The 17,834-nt window shown below is 42.3% G+C and overlaps 1 protein-coding gene across 5 annotated transcripts; it reads left to right on the plus strand.

The window, feature by feature from the left end:
* Nucleotides 1-3,012: 3,012 nt before the first annotated feature.
* Nucleotides 3,013-17,665, plus strand: LOC129126117 (lamin-B3-like). 5 transcript variants are annotated; one of them, XR_013184210.1, is made up of 13 exons: nt 3,308-3,834; nt 7,835-7,991; nt 8,714-8,839; nt 9,733-9,903; nt 10,807-10,932; nt 11,050-11,270; nt 11,954-12,179; nt 12,819-12,926; nt 13,772-13,888; nt 13,985-14,089; nt 14,223-14,293; nt 15,534-15,565; nt 16,109-17,665. XR_013184210.1 is itself a non-coding variant. In XM_077185731.1 (12 exons), exons 1-12 carry the CDS (start codon nt 3,096-3,098, stop codon nt 16,179-16,181), a joined length of 1,536 nt encoding a protein of 511 aa, XP_077041846.1. In that variant the 5' UTR covers nt 3,013-3,095; the 3' UTR covers nt 16,182-17,665. The 5 variants fall into 5 exon arrangements, 4 of the variants coding, with proteins under 4 accessions (XP_077041846.1, XP_077041845.1, XP_054497855.2 ...); XM_077185731.1 differs by lacking the exons at nt 3,308-3,834; nt 14,223-14,293 and adding an exon at nt 3,013-3,169; XM_077185730.1 differs by having other exon boundaries at nt 15,534-17,665.
* Nucleotides 17,666-17,834: the final 169 nt, after the last annotated feature.

The raw sequence follows: 17,834 nt of genomic DNA on the forward strand, positions 1-17,834 counted from the left end.
ACAGCCTAAGTAAGGAATTTGCCCAGTGTCACCCACAAAAGGCTCTTTTCTGGTGTATTTTCTACATTTCATATTCTACCACAAAAACCTATTGTTCACTTCTGTATCTTTTAAGACCACAAAAAAATTAATTTCTTCCCTGTCACCATCTTATAGAGGGCTGCTTGTTCTATAGTAGACAAAAGCCATTATAAGCCAACTGACTTGTACTGCTCAATTTAACCAGGCAAATAGAGACACAGGCTGGAGTCCTGCAGAGGAGGATCACTTACACAGTGATGTGTTCTTCAAAGGCCTTTCCCATCTCTGTGTGCTGCCACCAATGACACAGAAACTGCCCTTTAACCTTTCTGGTGGATGATCTCTAATTTTCTCAGGGAAAAGTACCTACTCTGGTACTGTAGCAACAATTATGAGGCAAAGAAAACTCAATTTGTCCTCATTAGCTCTGGTCACGTGGGAGGCACTAACAGCTCTCTGTAAACAGACTGCTTAGGAGGATATTTATTGATATAGTCTAACCCCTCAGAGTAATATCATTTGAAATAGTATTACTGCTATACATAGCAGCTCCTTAAGGTCTTATACTGTCCAGTGATACCTTGATTTGTTTCCAGTGGGTGTTTAGGAAAAGACCCTCATGACTTACAGAGCAGAATAATATCCAGAGAAAAACACCAAAATGCTACATAGCTTTCCATTGTTCATGCTGATTCTGCATTTATGCCTATATTTGTCAGTGCAATATTGTCACAATAGTCAAGCCTGACTGCTTACTATGTACAGCCACAATTGCATTTAAGCCTGGAAAAGTAGATATGAATTCAAGCATTTTGTATTGGGTCACAAAAAAATAAACTCTAAAAAAAGATATTACTATCAAGAAACTTCACCTTACCATAGTATGTAGCAGACACGCTCTAATAAACTTTCATCCAAGGAGTGGCAAAGTTACAATAACCAGGCAGGTACAAAGCAAGCCAGAATATCAGTCCACGGGCCAGCAGAGCCCACAGCTCTGCAAAATCCCAAGGGAAGGGAGCATAAAGGGTGGGGTTTGAGGCCAGGCCAGAGCTTAAATGGAGCTCCAGCAGCTCTGGGCACAGAGTGGGCAGAAGCCTCAGCTGAGGCTGGTCAAGGTCATGATGGCTGTTAGTGCATCAGGAGCCCTGACAACATTTTTGGGACAATCACACACACATTGCTTACACCTGGCTGGAGTTAGTTAGAAGATACTTGTAGAAAAGAATAACAGAAAGATTTTTTTTCCCCTGCTTTTTATTGTATTACTTCATTGTTGTTTTCTTTTTTTCACCTAATTTCACCAACTCAAGATCAAGGGCTTATTAAGATACTTGAAAAAAATCCACTATGTTTTTTATTCTAACTTTGTGGCACCTACCAATACCACCTAAATCTCCCATATCCATATTTTTCTGTAGAAGGACTATTTGTATAATATTTTCACTGTGATTTAGTCTGGGATGTGTACCTTTTCCCACATTCCCCCCCCCCCTCCAATCTCTTAATCCTGGAACATTCCTAATATCTTTAAACTTGAAACAGTAGGAAAGGATGGCACAGGCTTATCTCTGCACAAATTCCTCTGCTATATTTGTGGTCTAAGCAATACAGACTATCAAAGAAATCAGAAAAAAGCATCACAAAGAAAAGAATCAGCCACAGATTTTCATTATGCTTTTTTAAAGTTGCCTCCTTCTGTTCTTGCACAGGGAGAGTAGGTAAAGAATACAAAAGATAAAACTAGTTGGGACTATTTTTGAACTATTTCTTTCAGCTGTTTTTGTTTGCATTATTACAAAGCCTTGGCAGAGAAGGAAAAATATTCTTAGAACAGCAGATTTCTTGCTTTGTCCTGCATCTGTTCCAAAACCGTACAATGTATTTGAACAGCTGGCCAGTACCATGCAATGATCAAGCATGGCAATGACACACGATCACAGTGCTCTTTGTAGAGGATTGAGGTTTCAAAGCTGAAATAAACCCTCAGATGTACACATCTTGGTCTTAGAGGTACATGTTCAGATTTAAACCATGCTTTTTATTTTTCTTGAATTGAGCTTTCTATTGGCAACGAAGGACAAACAAGTACTCATTATATCAAAATAAAATGCTGGAACAGCTCTGCAGGAAAGAATTTCCTGATGGTGTTGCTCGGACAAGAACCAGAGGAGCAACATGGGCTCTATGTCACTCCCATGGCTTTAGAATCTTTAAATTATGTTTTGGGTTTTTATGAAAATGTGTAAAGATGGTCAGAAAAAACAAACCATGTTGTGGTTTCACACTTTCATCTGTATCCTCATCTATGCTGTCATTTTGTATCCAGAGGCATAAGTGACTTTATTCTAAACTCCCCAGCTACACTCTTGGGGCAAACTATGTTGTTCTCCTATTTTTACCTACCTGTCCCCCTATAAAGAGGAGCTTGAATTAATGCCTACAATCTTCATGAAAACCCATCTTTACACTTAAAGAACTCTAAGAGAATGCCAAGATTATTTTTCTGTATTGCAAATAACAGCTTAAGCTAAGATCTTAATTGACATTTCTTGTAACTGCGACAACAAACACTTCAATTTACAGTTATAGTAATGTTCAGAGATTTTTATGCTGATACTTACTGAATTTCCTATAGCATCTGCTCTCAAAAATGGAAGTAAAAAACGGTAAATTAAGTAGCTGGTGGAGAAAACTGATAATTATCACTGTTCGCATCACTATTAGAGGAGTGCTGAAGCAACCTTTGTTGAACCCTTGTTAAGAACCAGTGTTCTTACTAAACACTGATTTTTATTAAATGTAGTTAGTGTAAGGCTTTACAGACTGCTTCACACATTTGTCTTCATGCAGGTTCTCTTTCTACATCCATTCTTCCTTTTGCTCATGCATCAGCTTTTAAGCAGAACATATAAGTGGGATGGCTGACAGGAAAGCTAAAACGCCCACAGAGAGCAGAACGGTTATTTTCATCAGCTGAACAATTTGCAAAAAAAAAAAAAAAAAATCCCAGACACAACAGTCAGAGCACTGACGCAGCAGCATGCTAGAGTGTGAGCATCACTGCAGCTGTCATGCATCTTCCTAAAGCTGGGATTTTGGTTTCGCCCCGACCCCTTGCACCGGTCTGCGAGAACGCAGGGCTGCGGTAGGTTTTTCCTTCTCCGGGCAGCGCCATTGGACTGATAAGATGCAGCAAAGCACATGTGAAAGATAAAGCGGAGGGGGGCTGGGGGAGGAAAAAAACCAAGAAACAAAGTGCTTTCTATAGGGCTGGGCCGGGCCGGGCCGGGGCGGCCGCAGGGCGCAGCCCGAGCCCTTTAAGCTGCCCACCCTGGGCGCGGGCCGGCGGCAGCTGCAGGCTATTTATACCGGGGCGGCGGCGGCGCTGGGTGTCCTGCGCGGGGCGGTCCCGGCAGCGGCGGCGGGGCCCGGAGCGGAGGCTGCCATGGCCACGGCGCTGCCCCCCACGCCGGCCGGCGGGAGCCGCTCCGTCAGCCGCACGGCCGAGTCCTCGCTGAGCCCGGCGCGGCTGAGCCGGCTGCAGGAGAAGGAGGAGCTGCGGCAGCTCAATGACCGCCTGGCCGCCTACATCGAGCGGGTGCGGGCGCTGGAGGCCGACAAGTCGGTGCTGCAGCAGCGGCTGAGCGAGCACCAGGCGGGCAGCGACCGGGAGATGGGCTGCCTGCGGCTCCGCTACGAGACGGAGCTGGCCGACGCCCGCCGGGCGCTGGATGACATCGCCATCGAGCGGGCCACGCTGCAGGTGGAGCTGGGCAAGATTGGCGAGGAGCACCGGCAACTGCACGTCAGGTCGGTGCTCCGGCCCCGAGCAGGCCTCCCGGCCCGGGGACACCGCGGGGAGCCGCCTCCTCGGGGCTCCTGCGGGATCAGGGGAAGGGGATGCTGCTGGCAGCAGCCCGTGGGTTGTGGGAGGAGTGCGCGGTGATGTTTCATGTCCAGGTTGTGCAGGCGTGATAATCCCGAAGGTGTTGTGCTCTGGGGTTAGGGGACTCCTTGATGCCTGTTCCGGAGGTGTGCTGGGGTGACGCTGCTGAGTGCCCCCGATGCTATGGGGTCACCTTAGCACCTGCCTGGAGTGGGCGTGGGACTCCTGCAGAACGTGGAGTGCTGGGTGCCCTTCTGGGCCATGAATGCGTAGCTGCAGGGGTTTGGCACCACACCTGTGTTTACAAACACTGAAGATAATGGCAGTTATATGGGGAGTTATGGAGCAGTGGAAGGAGTGTTTGTTTGGATCAGAGTGCATCTTTTTTTTGGGCTGTTTAGCTCAGACTTTGCACAGAGGGGAGTACAGATAGAAGATAGGATACTTCTGGGAGCAGAATGGCTTACCTGGTGCAGGTTGGCTCTGCTCAGAAGTTTTCCTAGTGGCTTTTAAGTCTGAGATGAGCTGCCTGCTGTTTTAGCTTGGCTTTCTTGTAAGCTATGTGTCCTGAGGCTGGAATAATCACCTTGACTAAGCTCACCAAGCCTGCACAAAGGCAATGTTAGTGCTGTCCCATCCTCCAGAAGGAGGAAGAGGTGTGTGAGCAAGTGTCCCATCCCAATAAGCTTCCTCTATAGAAATATATAGCTTGCTAGCACTGCTTTAATGCCCTATTATACCCCCATATCAGTTACAGACTTGTAATAATTTGGATGTCCATAGTCCCCTTACATCTTGTTATAAACCTGTATCAGAGCAAATTCAGGCACCAGCTTCTTCGTTTAATGCCTGGAGGAAGTATTGCCTCCTCGTAGACTCAAGTAGCTGTTCTAGTTGGGAATCAAACACGTTTTTACTGTAAGCTTCTGTTTTAAGCTGCATAGTTGTTGGGCTTGTGTCTGTCATGCTGGGTTTTGGCTCACAGATCTGTATCATAAATCTAACCAGCCACTTGAGTGGACAGTGAGGAGAGGGGTAATGCCTGTTATAAGACTTTTCTGCTGCTCTTTGTGTTTGCATAACTCTGGCTTTGTTTGTAAAGCTTTAGACTTGGCAGATATGCAATTCTCTAGACTGTTGGGTTGGGTTTTTTCCTTTACAGTAACCAGGTCTTAGAAGTGGTTAAATTTATAGCCCGTGGGAAATGATACATAGTACATATTGGTTTCTGAAGGGACTAGACTGAAGTCCTAATATTCATGTGTGTTGTATCTGGGCTGCCTAACTGCAAATGTCTCAGATGACTTGGAACAAACTTTGAGGGTATCGTGTCCTTAGATATATACACACCCTTTAAATAACCTGGGGGCTGTTTAACTCTTATAGAATGAAATGTCACTAGACCATTTCCTAACAACATTAACTATTGGCCCTTATTATTCACTAATTAAGAGACTCAAGGTTTTTGACAACAATAAACTGATTGCATTTGGTTTTTTTTCTTACTACTTAAACAATGGTGACTGGAAGCAGGTGAAAGACGTTTGGGGAGGAGGAGTTGTAGATAAGCATATTGGTTGAATTCAGAGCCTCAGGAAGGTCAAAGCAACTGCAATAACACAGCAGAGAAAGACAAGACAAGTTCCTTTCTGCACCAGGGAATGTGGATGTGCATTTTGCTGCTGAACAAACACAGTGTAGCAGCTGAGGTTGTAAGAATGAATTCTCTACCTGCTGCTGACATCCTCTGGCCTTGACAAACTGCGGTCTGTTTCAAACACACCTGATATCTTTTGGTAAAATTGTTAAAATTCTCCAGTTCAAGCCTATGTGACATCCTGATTTACAAGGAATGTGATTGGCAGTGCCTTAAAGCTTTTGCTTGTAATTGATAGTCTGTAGGCCACACTTAGCTCTGGAATGGTTGGTATATGGAATGTGGCAGAGTACTGTAACTGTCACTGCTTGCTGCATATGGGTGTAAAGTGGTGTTCTGAACCCCAAACTTGGATTAAAGGGTAGTAAATGCTCTTGTCAAAGTCAGATTTGTTAATTTGTTGCTCTTAAAGATGAAATGTCTCACTCCAGGGTTCTTTGAAAATAGTATTTTTCAGGAAAGAATCCAGAAAACCTGAGCCTGGCTGTCAGAAGCTTACATTGGAAAGTGAACTCTTAAAAGAGATACTAATGAAATTTCTTTTTGCACACACTTTGATTGCAGAATGAAATTTATATTATTGTAGGATGAAACAGTCAGTATTACGTAGTGTTATTGACATACTTAATATCATATGTAATACATTGATAGGGGTAGCAGAGACCCCAAAAGGAAGGTAAATAATTAATATCTAGGAAAGAAAGAAACCTTAAACTGCAGCACGTTATCTTGTTTTTCACTGTTAATAGAGCTATGTTTCTCCTAGAGTCTGAGTAAAGAGTAAATAACTTCTAGCACAACACAGTCAACAAATGCCTCTGAGGAGCAGGGCTAGAAAAGGCCTTGAGCAAGCACCTGATGTAGCCACATTCCCCAGGCTTGTGCTGGAACCAGCCATACCTGTATCTTTTCCAGCAGATTCTGTGTAACCCTTATTTTAAATTCCAGATGATGGAGATTCCAGAATATCCCCCCCAGGCAGTGTACTTCAGTGGTGAACTCCCTAACATCTAACCCACGTATTCCTCCCTGCAATTTAAGCCTGGAGCTTCCTGTCTTTCCTGCAATAGGCATGGAAAACAGATTCCCTAACTCTATGTGGCGGTCCTTCACGTATTTAAAAATTGTTCTGTCTCTTGTCACTATTCCCTTCTCTAGACTAAACAACCCTTAGTATTTTCCAATCTTTCCTTGCAGTTCAAGCTTTCTGAAGTTGATCAATCCTGCAGAATTACTTTGGACTCTTGCCAACTGGTCTCAGTTATCCACTGGAATTGTATCCATTGTATGAGTTGACACAACTTTGCCACTTGGCAGAACTGGTGTTGGCAATATAAATTGAGGACTTCCTTTACTCTTTGTAATTTCAAATATAAGTTTTGAGCAGGGACTCTGTCTCTGGATAGTGGGCAGGCAACTGGCAGGATTTTAAAAGTTGGAGCAGTCTGGGGAATTATGGCAGTGTTCTTCCCTGACAGGAGCTCGTTGTGGGCCATTCTCTCCTTTCTCCACTGTGGTGCCGATGGCCACTGAAGGGCGTTGGCCATCCAGGTGGTACGTGCGGCTCCACTGCCTGGGTATTGCTCTGGAGATGATCTGGGTATTTGATGATGGATATTTGCTCTGAAAGCCAAGCTCCCCTCACCCTGTACCTGCTCTGCGGTGTGAGGGAGGGGACGGAGTCCCTCGCGGCGGTGGCTGAGGGGCCGCAGGAGGCAGAGCCCCGGCGGGGCAGCTCCCCGGGCCGGCCGGTGGCCTCCGGGGGACAAAGCTCCCTGTGTGCTGCGGGGAGGAGGAGCGGCACCGCCGGCAGCCGCGCTCCGCCCCGTGAGGGACCCGAGCTGCCCTCACGGCCTGGCCCGGCCCGGGCTGCCCGGGGCTCTGAGGCGCTCCCCGCGGGGCTGGGGCCGCCTCTGCTGCGGGGGTGTCCGTGCAGGATTGTCCGGCCCCGGTCGCTGAGCGTGCCCAGCCCTCCCCGTGCAGCCGGGGGCCTGTGCCGTCCCTTCCCTCTCCCCTAGGGAATGCCGTGGAAAATAGCTGGCTTCCGCTTGGGCTTCGCTCTGAACGAGCTGGAAAATGGGTCAGGAATCTCTCCGGTATAACAAATGATGCTTGTCGGAGGGCCCTGTCTGGTTTGTTTTCTGCTCTCACCGTGAGCCTGACAAACCTCTCCTGTCTTTAACCGCGGACCCCTCTGAAGGGAAACACATTGAGGACAAATTCTCCCATGCTAGCTGCACTTAACAGTGTAAAACTTTCTCCTGTAGGAATTCCAAAAAAGAAAGTGATTTAAACGTGGCCCAGGCTCGTGTGAGAGACCTCGATGCCCAGCTAAATGCGAAGGAAGCTGATTTAGCAACAGCCCTGAATGAGAACCGGACTTTGGAGAATGAGCTCCGTGAATTAAAGGATCACGTACTCAGTGTAAGGCTTGCTGTTGGAATCTAAACTTTGCTTTTCCTCCTGCAGTTTTTGCTTCATTTTCCTCAATTAGTTATTGATATTTAAAAGCAGAGAAGGCCTGTTAACTATGACAGTGACAGATGGACAAAAACCTTGCTGACAGCAAATGCTATTGATGGTGGTTTCCTTAAAACTTCCACCTGTTGTAGGTACCTTTAATTCTATGACCATAGGATGTAATGTTTCTTGTTCCAAAGTCAAAGCAAGATGAAATGTTCTGCTATAGTCCCTGTAGCATTCTCTAACAGATCAGGGAAGTGTATAATACTGAAAGTGTATATTAATTTGTCAACATAGACTGTATTTGGAGGATTAAGTGTCAAAAAATTATATTAGTAGGAAGAAGTTTAGAATAATTACAGTTTAAAGGGGAGGAATATATATGGATAGTACAATTGATTCATGAGAAGTCTGCTTTGAGGAGTCAAATTTAGCTGGTGAGATTAACAGCTGTTCTATATTTGCCTTGAGGGAAATCTAGTCTACCTAACAACTAAATAGGATTCTATGTGTTGCTGATATTTGGATCCCACTGGCATAAGAGTACACAAAGTAACCCAATTCACTCAACCAGTGTGTTTTGATTGCTGGGGTCATTAAGTTGAATGACATGTAATAAATTGGCTGCCTAATTTGAAAAAATACCTCTTAATTTTGATAACCCTGTTGTCTGTCTTTTCTAGCTGAATCTGTCACTGGAGGATACTAAAAAGCATCTCCACAGTGAAATGTTGAGGAGGGTGGACCTAGAAAACCATATGAAAACATTGCAGGAAGAAATGACGTTCCAGAAGCGCCTTCATGAAGATGTATGTTTTAGCTTATTAACAAGGCATCTTTTTAGGTGTCCATGATCCTTGGATGCACTTAAAGCCCATCTTAACATTGCTTTTTTCTCTAAAAAGGTAACTAGCAACCTGTGGCAGCTCATCACATCCACCTAAATAGGAAGGCTCAACAAAGTACTTAGCCTCATGTTAACTAGGACAGTACCAATAGGAATATGGGATATGAGAAATTTCTTAGGCTGCTCTTCTAAAGTGAACTGAAATCCCAATATATTATTTTGTGTAGGTGATAGTGCATATATTAGTTACTGTTAAATTATTCCAGATGTTTACTTGAAGCCTAACGTAAAACAAGTTAAATCTCCTTTAAGAAACTTGTGTTCCCAAATTTTTTAGCACTTCTCAGAGGTGTCTGGTAACCCTTGTGAGAGAAGTCAGTACATACAACTAAATGAATAATTGATATATGAATGTAAACCAGCTTCCTTCTTACTGGTAGGAATCTCAAAGTGTATGGTTTGATAGAGAATTCTCATTTTTCTAACTAACTGCTATTACTTTTTGAATAAAAAAAGAATAGGTGAACTAACAGTGCTTAAAGAAACTGAACTGTATATGCATGTGTTCTAAATTAAAAAACCAAACAGAATCTATCTATTTCAAAGAATTAGTCTTGCAAATTAAATATTTACTACATTTTAGTTTAAGCAATGTTGGCAGTGAGGTGGAAAAACAACAGTGAGGCAGCAAGGTGGATGTGCTAGACTTAATGGATGAATAAGATATGCATAAAGATGAATTACTGTGTACTCAATGATAAATCTGCTTCAGCAGGGATGGATTTGTGAAGCTGGCACACTAAATCCAGTTTCAAACTGTATTGGCTTGTTTATCCTCTGAGAAATCTCTTCTAGGAGCTCAAGGAGACAAAAAGAGTCCATGAGAGCAGGATAGCAGAAGTAGAATCTGGTCGTCAAAGAGAATTTGAGAGCAAGCTCTCAGATGCTCTGCAGGGGCTCAGAAAACAGCATGAAGAACAAATTCAAGGCTACAAAGAGGAGATGGAGCGAACATTCAGTGCAAAGGTGAGTTTGGAAAAGATGACAGTAAAATAAAACTGAAATTCTCTGCACCTTGACATAATTAAGGTCACACTGGCAAAGACAGCTGATAGATGGAGCCCCTGCATTCACTGCACAGCTTCTTGGCTAAGTTGTTATGGAATTTCAAAGCAGTCAAATTTGACAGTAGGATTTCTGCAAACATTTGATCCCAAATAAAACTGGTTCAGGCATAAATACAGGGAGGGATTAGAAGTTGATCATATTTCAGACTTCTGACAGATTCAGGACCAAGGTGTGTTATGTTTGTATTAAGCAATTTCAGTCTTGAATAAAATCTAACTTTTCCTACACACCAACTTGCATGCCGACTCAGGGAATCCCTTTGGGTGCCTGTGTTTGTTTCCACTAAAAATTCTGTAAGTGCCTCTTGAAGGAGCACTTTATCCTTTCTTGGGATATCTCAAGATTGAGGTATTTGTAGAGCAATTCAATGCTGCTTGTAAAGATGCAGGAACTGTTTAATAATAGACCTTTTGGGGAAGAGTGATAATAGTTTGACTTGTGCACCCAATATCCTGCAGTTCTACACTTTGACAAGCAGGTTCTAAACATATTCTCCATTGGTCTTCTGGAGAATCAATTTACTTAATATCCATACAAAGTCCTCATACATTATTAACTGAAATATCCTAATCCAGAAATTTTCACTACCGATTATTTCTGACTTTTTCTGACCTAAATGTCAAACTTGTGTAAACCACCCTGGAAAGCACTACAGAACTTTCTGACCTGGACTTTATTGGTATCTGCACACTTCAGTAAAAGATGACTATTTCCAGGTGTAACAGGTGAAAATTACTTGGTGTTCCTTGTTTATAATACACGATAATGTGCAACTCAGGACTAACAGTGACTTATTCACAGGTGGAGAATGCCCAGCTAACTGCAGCAAGGAACTGTGAGTTTGCCAATGCTGCTCGGGAGGAGCTGATGGAAACACAGAAGAGAGTTGATACTCTGATTTCTCAAGTTAATCAATATCAAAGCCAGGTTCTGTCTTTATTTGTATAACCTTATAATTATTTTAATATACTCTCAATTCAAAATACTGGTCTCTTCTCTCTAATCTTCACTTTGATTTTTTTTCCCCTCTCCCCCTAATTTTAGAATGTTGCTTTGGAGAGCAAAATAAAGGAGCTACAGAATTTGCTGGATTACGATCGTGATCTCCATCGACGGCGTATGGCTGAGAAGGAGGAAGAAATGGCACAAGCTCAGAAGCAGGCACAAGCACAGCTGGAAGAGTATGAGCAGCTCTTAGATGTGAAACTGGCTCTAGACTTGGAAATAAATGCGTACAGAAAGATGTTGGAAGGAGAGGAACAGAGGTAGGCTATGACAAGATCTTCATTATGAGAACTTGCTTCATTCAAGACCTCTGCACTAACTCTCTATCCTTCAGAATGTGGAGGGAGAACAAACAAACATTAAGCATGTCATTAATAGAGTAATTTAGTTATTGAAGAATCATCTTCTGTAAATGGCATTTATATCCCACATCTACCACATGGTATAGTAAGATGAAGTTACGTCATAAATCCAGCTGATAAAATTCAAAGGTCCATTAAACATTCCTCAACTCTCTCAAAGTTTTGTGCTACATCTTAGAAATAAAGAGCATTCAAGTTCCATGAATGAAGCTGGGAACTTGGATCAACTCCTGTCTATGTGTGCATGGTGAAAACATGAACTCTCAATACATACTAGGAAGGGTCAAAAACTTACAATTACTTTCACTAAAGCTTGTGTCTGTTGAGACTTTAAAGGACTATTTAGTGCAGTTGTGAGTCTTCCCTTATCAATATAAGCCTGCTCTGGACTCTGGGGCTGTCTTCCAAAGGAAACAAACCACTTAGCTACTCTTGCCAATAAAAGTAAAATTTTGTATTCAAGACTCCATGGAAAGCTTGGATGTAGGAAGCTGTGAGGCTTGGATGTAGAGGGAGGGTAGGTATGAGAAGAAGCAAAGCACATCAGACACTCAGGTGAATGTTATCTCACCCCCTTCTAGGCTAAAGCTGTCACCCAGTCCATCTTCACACAGCACAGCAACTCAAGCAGCAAGTCAGGGCCGACGATACCTGCATGGGAAGAAAAGGAAAATCAAAGAAACCAAGAAGAGGGAGCATAGTACTGCACTTAAGACTATTCAGCATGTTTCAGCTACTGGAAATATATCTATTGAAGAGATTGATGCAGATGGGAAATTTGTCAGGCTTAAAAACCACTCTAATGAGGTACTCCCATTTCAAGTCTGCATTGCAATGTATGACTGCTCAGGGATGACTTTGGCTTAGTGACAGACTAGAGACTGACCTTTTGGTACTGCAGGTGCTCTGTTCCCAGGGCTGTCTGGGAGGTGCTTCTGGGTAGAGGTGCAGGGGCTTCTATTATGCAGAAATTGAACACCTTCAGCTGTTTGTCATCAGATTGACACTAGCACTACCAGGAGTACCACTCACCCTTGATGAACTAAATAGGGTGCTCAAGTAAATTGGATCAAGATGGCTTTGCATTAGTTGAAAATACTTAAAACAGCTAAAAGGTTGAATAGTTGGTGATACTTAATCTATGCAGAGGGTTTATCTGGCCAATTAGCTAATTCTTCCACTAGTTTAGTTTGAAAATCCAGAACTATTAGAGTTCATCATCAGGACTTCAAACATATAGGTTGTAGTTTAGCCATTACTAAAATACCTGAAATACAGAATGGCCCATGAAGTTTTAAGGTGTTGGCAAACTGCTTCTTCAAAATTGTCAAATACTTGTATGCTACATGAGTGGGATTAAAACTGGTCCATGAGTCTGGAAAGAACCTTGTGTTTGAATTATCTGGTGTTGGTCTGTAATGCTGAGAGAAATTTCTTGTCTCACAGGATCAATCTCTACATGGCTGGGTGTTGAGACGACGCATTGGAAGTGTGGCAGATGTGAATTACAAGTTTCCTTCAAGGTTCACTCTTCAGGCAGGCCAAGAAGTTACAGTAGGTATTGGGTTTGTAAAACTTCCTCAGAGTTGTTCTTGTGTTACATGTCAGTAGAGATTCCTGTAAAATGGAAAACTAAATAGATATTCCAAGTGTCTAAAGAACTAAAGCTCTTATTTATGTCGATAGATAGGGGGAAAATCCTTGAAGTCCTTGAAGCAACTTGATCTGAAATGCTAATTACATTTCCTTTAAAGCTTGAACTGAACTTGGATCATCCCAGACTGGAGTGTGCTCTATTGTAAACAGAACCATTGTATTCTAGGGCTTTTTTAGGTTTTCCCATACTCCTGTGACTTGATAAAAGTTGTGTGGAGACTCAGACTCCTGCTAAAACTTTTAGCCTACTCCAGGTCAGCAATGATCTGTAGCACTAAGAGAAATACTAGCTCTAAAATCATACTCTAAGTACAATGTGATGGTGATCAAAGAGCTGAACTCTACACTTGCTACTCCAAACTGTGGAGGAGTTTGTTCAACAGATCAGTGAGTGACTCTAGGTGAGAGGCTCTTGCATGCTCAAGTTGCTGCCCTGAGCATGTCTGTGACTATAGCTTGGCTCTGTGACTCAAATGCTCTGTGTGGCCAAGCAGGGCTACCTCTACACTGGACAGAAGCTGTTAACAGCTTTTTCTGCAGCTTTACAATCTTCAGCCAGAAAAACTTTACCAACCATTCTTGGTAGTCCTGAAAAGAACTAACTTGCCAGGGATTACAGTGGTTCAGTTTCTCCTACTGGATGTCTGTGGTATTAAAATGCTTAATAATTATATATGTTCAGCTGAATTGTAATCTAACTATAGAAGAAGATTCTTCAGAAGGTCACTGTAAATCTGTTGCAGATCTGGGGTGCAGCTGCTGGTGTTAGCCCAGGTCCTAGTGATCTGGTCTGGAGGTCTCAGAAATCTTGGGGAACTGGAGATAATATTGGTGTTACACTCATCACAGATGATGGTGAGGTAAGTGAAATAATAAAATGCTTCCACTGTCCTAATGCTAAAGTTGTTTGTGCTTAATTCCTGTGGGCTCTTGGTGGCAATTCAATTGTATTCTAGGAACTTGCAGAGAGGAAGATAATGCTTGTACCCAGAGAAGAAGAAAGTGAGCAAGATGATGATTATGAAGAAATAACTGGAAGTGAAGCAGAGTTTGCATCTCAGGTAAGCTACCTGAAGTTTAAATATATGCTGTCAGCAGAGTCATTCAATGGCCATTTCTTTTCCTTACTATGTGAAAATACTTCTCCAAGTACTCTTCATATCCTGCAACTCTTAATGTTTTTCTTGATGTCAGACCAAAAGAAGAAGAAAAAAGAAATGTTGTTTGGTTTCATGATAGTGGTTCCTGTGAGCATCCTTAAGCAGGTGAGATGGTGAGAATCATGCTTGTCACCTCACAGAAAACTTGCTTCATCAGTAGTGCTGCAGTCTCTTGTCCCATGTAGGATGTAGCTTGCATGGCTTTGCAGCAACTGAAGTTTTGCTTATTCTGAGTATGATCAAACAGTAGCATTAATTATTTGCTATCTTATTACTGACACACTGAAAATACAACCTTTAATGTCCATTTCATCTACATATCTGACTGTGAATTAAAGCTGTTATCCCAAGAACAGAATGCAAACACTAACTACTTCTGTGGGATGAAGGGACTTGACACTCCAGTGTCCCTAGATTGCTTTTAAGACAATTTCAATGTGAACTTAAGGTCAATATATTTACAAACTTTTGGCTACCAACTTGCATGGTGTAATACCCTGTGCAAGACTAGCCAGCCACCTCAAATGCCTTTTGACTGACCATAATACAAGTCTAATCTGATGCATTTTTGATATACTATTAGCTATCTTTAATTGCTGAAATGGTCCAAACCAACTAATATGAGGGCTTTAAGTTGGTCCTAACCAAACAATTATAGACTGTACTTGATTCAAGCTGGTTTGTGTCTTGACCTGAAACAGTACTATGGTAAAACTCCAAAGCCGGAGAGCAAGGGGATGTTTAGATAAAACTCTCTCCTTGCTGCTGACAAATAAGAGCTACTGCAGCTCTTCCTAAAACTGATCCTACACAGTTAAAAGGATGGTCACATCTTACTGCACTAGGTCAAGACTCCCACTATTATTTCCTAGATATTTTCATAGTGTATCTGTCTGAAAATTAACTTAAAAGTACCTTAGTACTGTCTTTCTGAAAAAAATGTACCTTAACAGGCAGTTACTGCCTGCTGGTTTTTTGTTTTGTTTTTTTTGTCCTTTCAAACAGAAAATCTGGGTAAATATCTGTTACTACAATACCAAGTGGCTTAAAGGATGTTTGTCAGTCTCCTGACTTGCATGCACATTCTTGTAATATTTTCAGTCTCACTGAAGGATGGTGAGACCCTGTTAAATAGGCTATTGAGGAGGTCTATAATGCTGTTCTGCCCTTTGGGCTATTAGTGATACAAGCTTCTTTTCATACTCAGAGTAGGGCCTCTCCTAAAGGATGGCTACTTTTTATTTTAAAAGGCATTTTTTTGAATTTACTTACATGACTTGTTTAATAATCAGTGATGGAAAGCAAAAGTAACTTTTTTCCTAACACTTCTAATCTGTTTTATCAGCAACTTTACAATACAGTTGTGTGCCATTTATGGTAAGAATCAATCCTAATACTTTCAGTCAAATTTTAATGCCATTCCTGTCTGCTGAATTCCTGTCAAACTTTTGATATTAGTACCTATATGTTTTTGCTGCCTTGGTAGTACTAAAATGGCTGCTTAGTAAACAGAAGTTAGCTTGTTGCCTGCAGTAAAATAATGGGAAGAATGCATGCTGTGCTTTAAAGGAAGGCAGTGTTTCCATGTTTTGCTTCTGCTTTTACCATCCTAACGAGGGCAGCACGTATCTGCATGCCATTAAGGTTCTGCTGCTTGGGAAGAGAGGAAGTGATGGGCAGTTTGACAGCCTTTCATTTAGAAGGCACAGGCTCATGTATTGCATGGACTTGAAGACTTGTGAAGTACAGTTCATGTACTGCCTTTTGAAAAATCCACTTTGCTTTATTAATAAGTAACTAAATGTACAAAGTGCTAAAAACCCTACCTGCCTATATGAGGCTCAAGTAGGTAACCAGCAAGAAATATTAAGTTTGTACACATGCTAATTAGCCTAATGTTTTCATGTTCTCTCTCTGCAGCAAAATGAAGATCCCAGCTGTTCTGTCATGTAATGTGGACAATAATCTGAAACCACATCTCAGTCCCAGGTGACACAGACTGTATGTGTATTGATATCTTCTGTCATATCTGGAATTTGGAACTCACATATTCCATCTGACGTCTTTGTGAGAAGCATTGTCCATTACATGATGGAATCTCCTGCCTTCTGATACTGGACCCTGGCCTTGGATTCACTGATACAAAGAGCAGTAGAGTACAAGCTCCATGTGAAGTTGTTTTTACTTTTACACAAGGATCTGGTTTCTGTGACCTGCTGAAACAGAAGGGTACAGAGTTTACAAAGCTTCTAAACACGTGCCCTAGAAGGATGTTAAATACTTGACAAAGAACATGAGGCTGCCTCAGCTTTCTCAATATTCTGACATGGAGTTCTCCAAAGGTAATTTCTTTTTCCAGCCTGAGTGGGAAACATGGGACCGATCCATACCTTTGCACCTTGAGCAAGTCTGAAGTAAAACACTGTCTTGAAGAGTGATGAGTGGTCTGAAATGTTTCCTGCTCAGATCCTGATGCAGAGATACATAAAACTGGTCTGGATCACTTCCTAGAGTGAAACACTTTAGAATTAAAAGCAAGTTGTTAAAAATATTCCTTCCTGTTATTAAATGTACTGTTCCTCTAGTCTAGCACCTGGAAGTCCCTGTTTCAGTATTGTATATTCCTAGGTACAATGTATCACAGCAGAGCTGTGCCAGCCTTAACTTAGACAAATGTATCCTGAAAATGTGAAAAAGCATCTCATTCTGACAGAGCAGGGACTGTGACCTGTGCTGCTGGCACTGTTTGATTGGTCCCAACAGCTTTCTAAGGGGCTGGAGAGAAACAAATGCTAAGTCAAAAATCAAAGCTAGAAAGCCCCAACTGTAGTGAAAAACACATCAAACTCCCTGCTCTTGGAGCCTTTATGTGCTAAATCTCCATGCAGGCTGGTTATGGGCCACTGTGCAGCCCCCTGGCACTCTGGTAGCTCCGTGCTCCATGGAATGCTGTCCTGTCACCCTCAGGAGGGGACAGTCAGCCCAGGGGCACTGCTGTCACTCTGTCTCTCCTCCTGCTGGCCCCGGGGGAAAGGAAGGGCTTTGAGCCACATGAAGTAAACTTGCACCTGAGAGCAGGAGGGGAGGGGAGCAGCTGAGCCTGCACATTTCTCTCAGTGCTGGAGTAGTGTTTTGACTGTCTTTTACCTTGCCAAAGTGTTCAGTTCCAAATTCAAGACCTGCTTTGTGTGAGGATGAAGGTGCTAAGGTGAGGTTTTCCTATGCTAGCTTAAACTCTTATATTATTTAAGAATTCTGAGACATCAAGAGTAGATGCTGGTTTAAGACTTGGATTTTAGCAGATCCAAATTATTGTTCCATCTCAAACAATAGAAATAGCTGCTGCTCTAACTTTGCTGTATTTATCATTATTTCTTAAAACTTTTTTAACTATTAAAGATATTTTTCATGTATATAAAAGCAGTCTTGGATTTAAATATTTGCAGATTAAATAATAAAGGTCTGTCTGTTCATTGATTTCTGTTGAGTGGTTCAAAAGACTTTGAAGTAATAAAACTGGTGATTTTAAGGACTGCAGAGAGAAGAAACCTTCAGCAATGCATTATGCTTTCCTGTTTATCACTTACTTCAACTAGAGCTGAACTGCTATGAGCTTAAGAGGAATCTTTAGTAGACAGCTCCCCTG

The sequence above is a fragment of the Agelaius phoeniceus genome, chromosome 13 (genome assembly GCF_051311805.1).
Source record: "Agelaius phoeniceus isolate bAgePho1 chromosome 13, bAgePho1.hap1, whole genome shotgun sequence".
Classification (NCBI taxonomy): Eukaryota; Metazoa; Chordata; class Aves; order Passeriformes; family Icteridae; genus Agelaius; species Agelaius phoeniceus.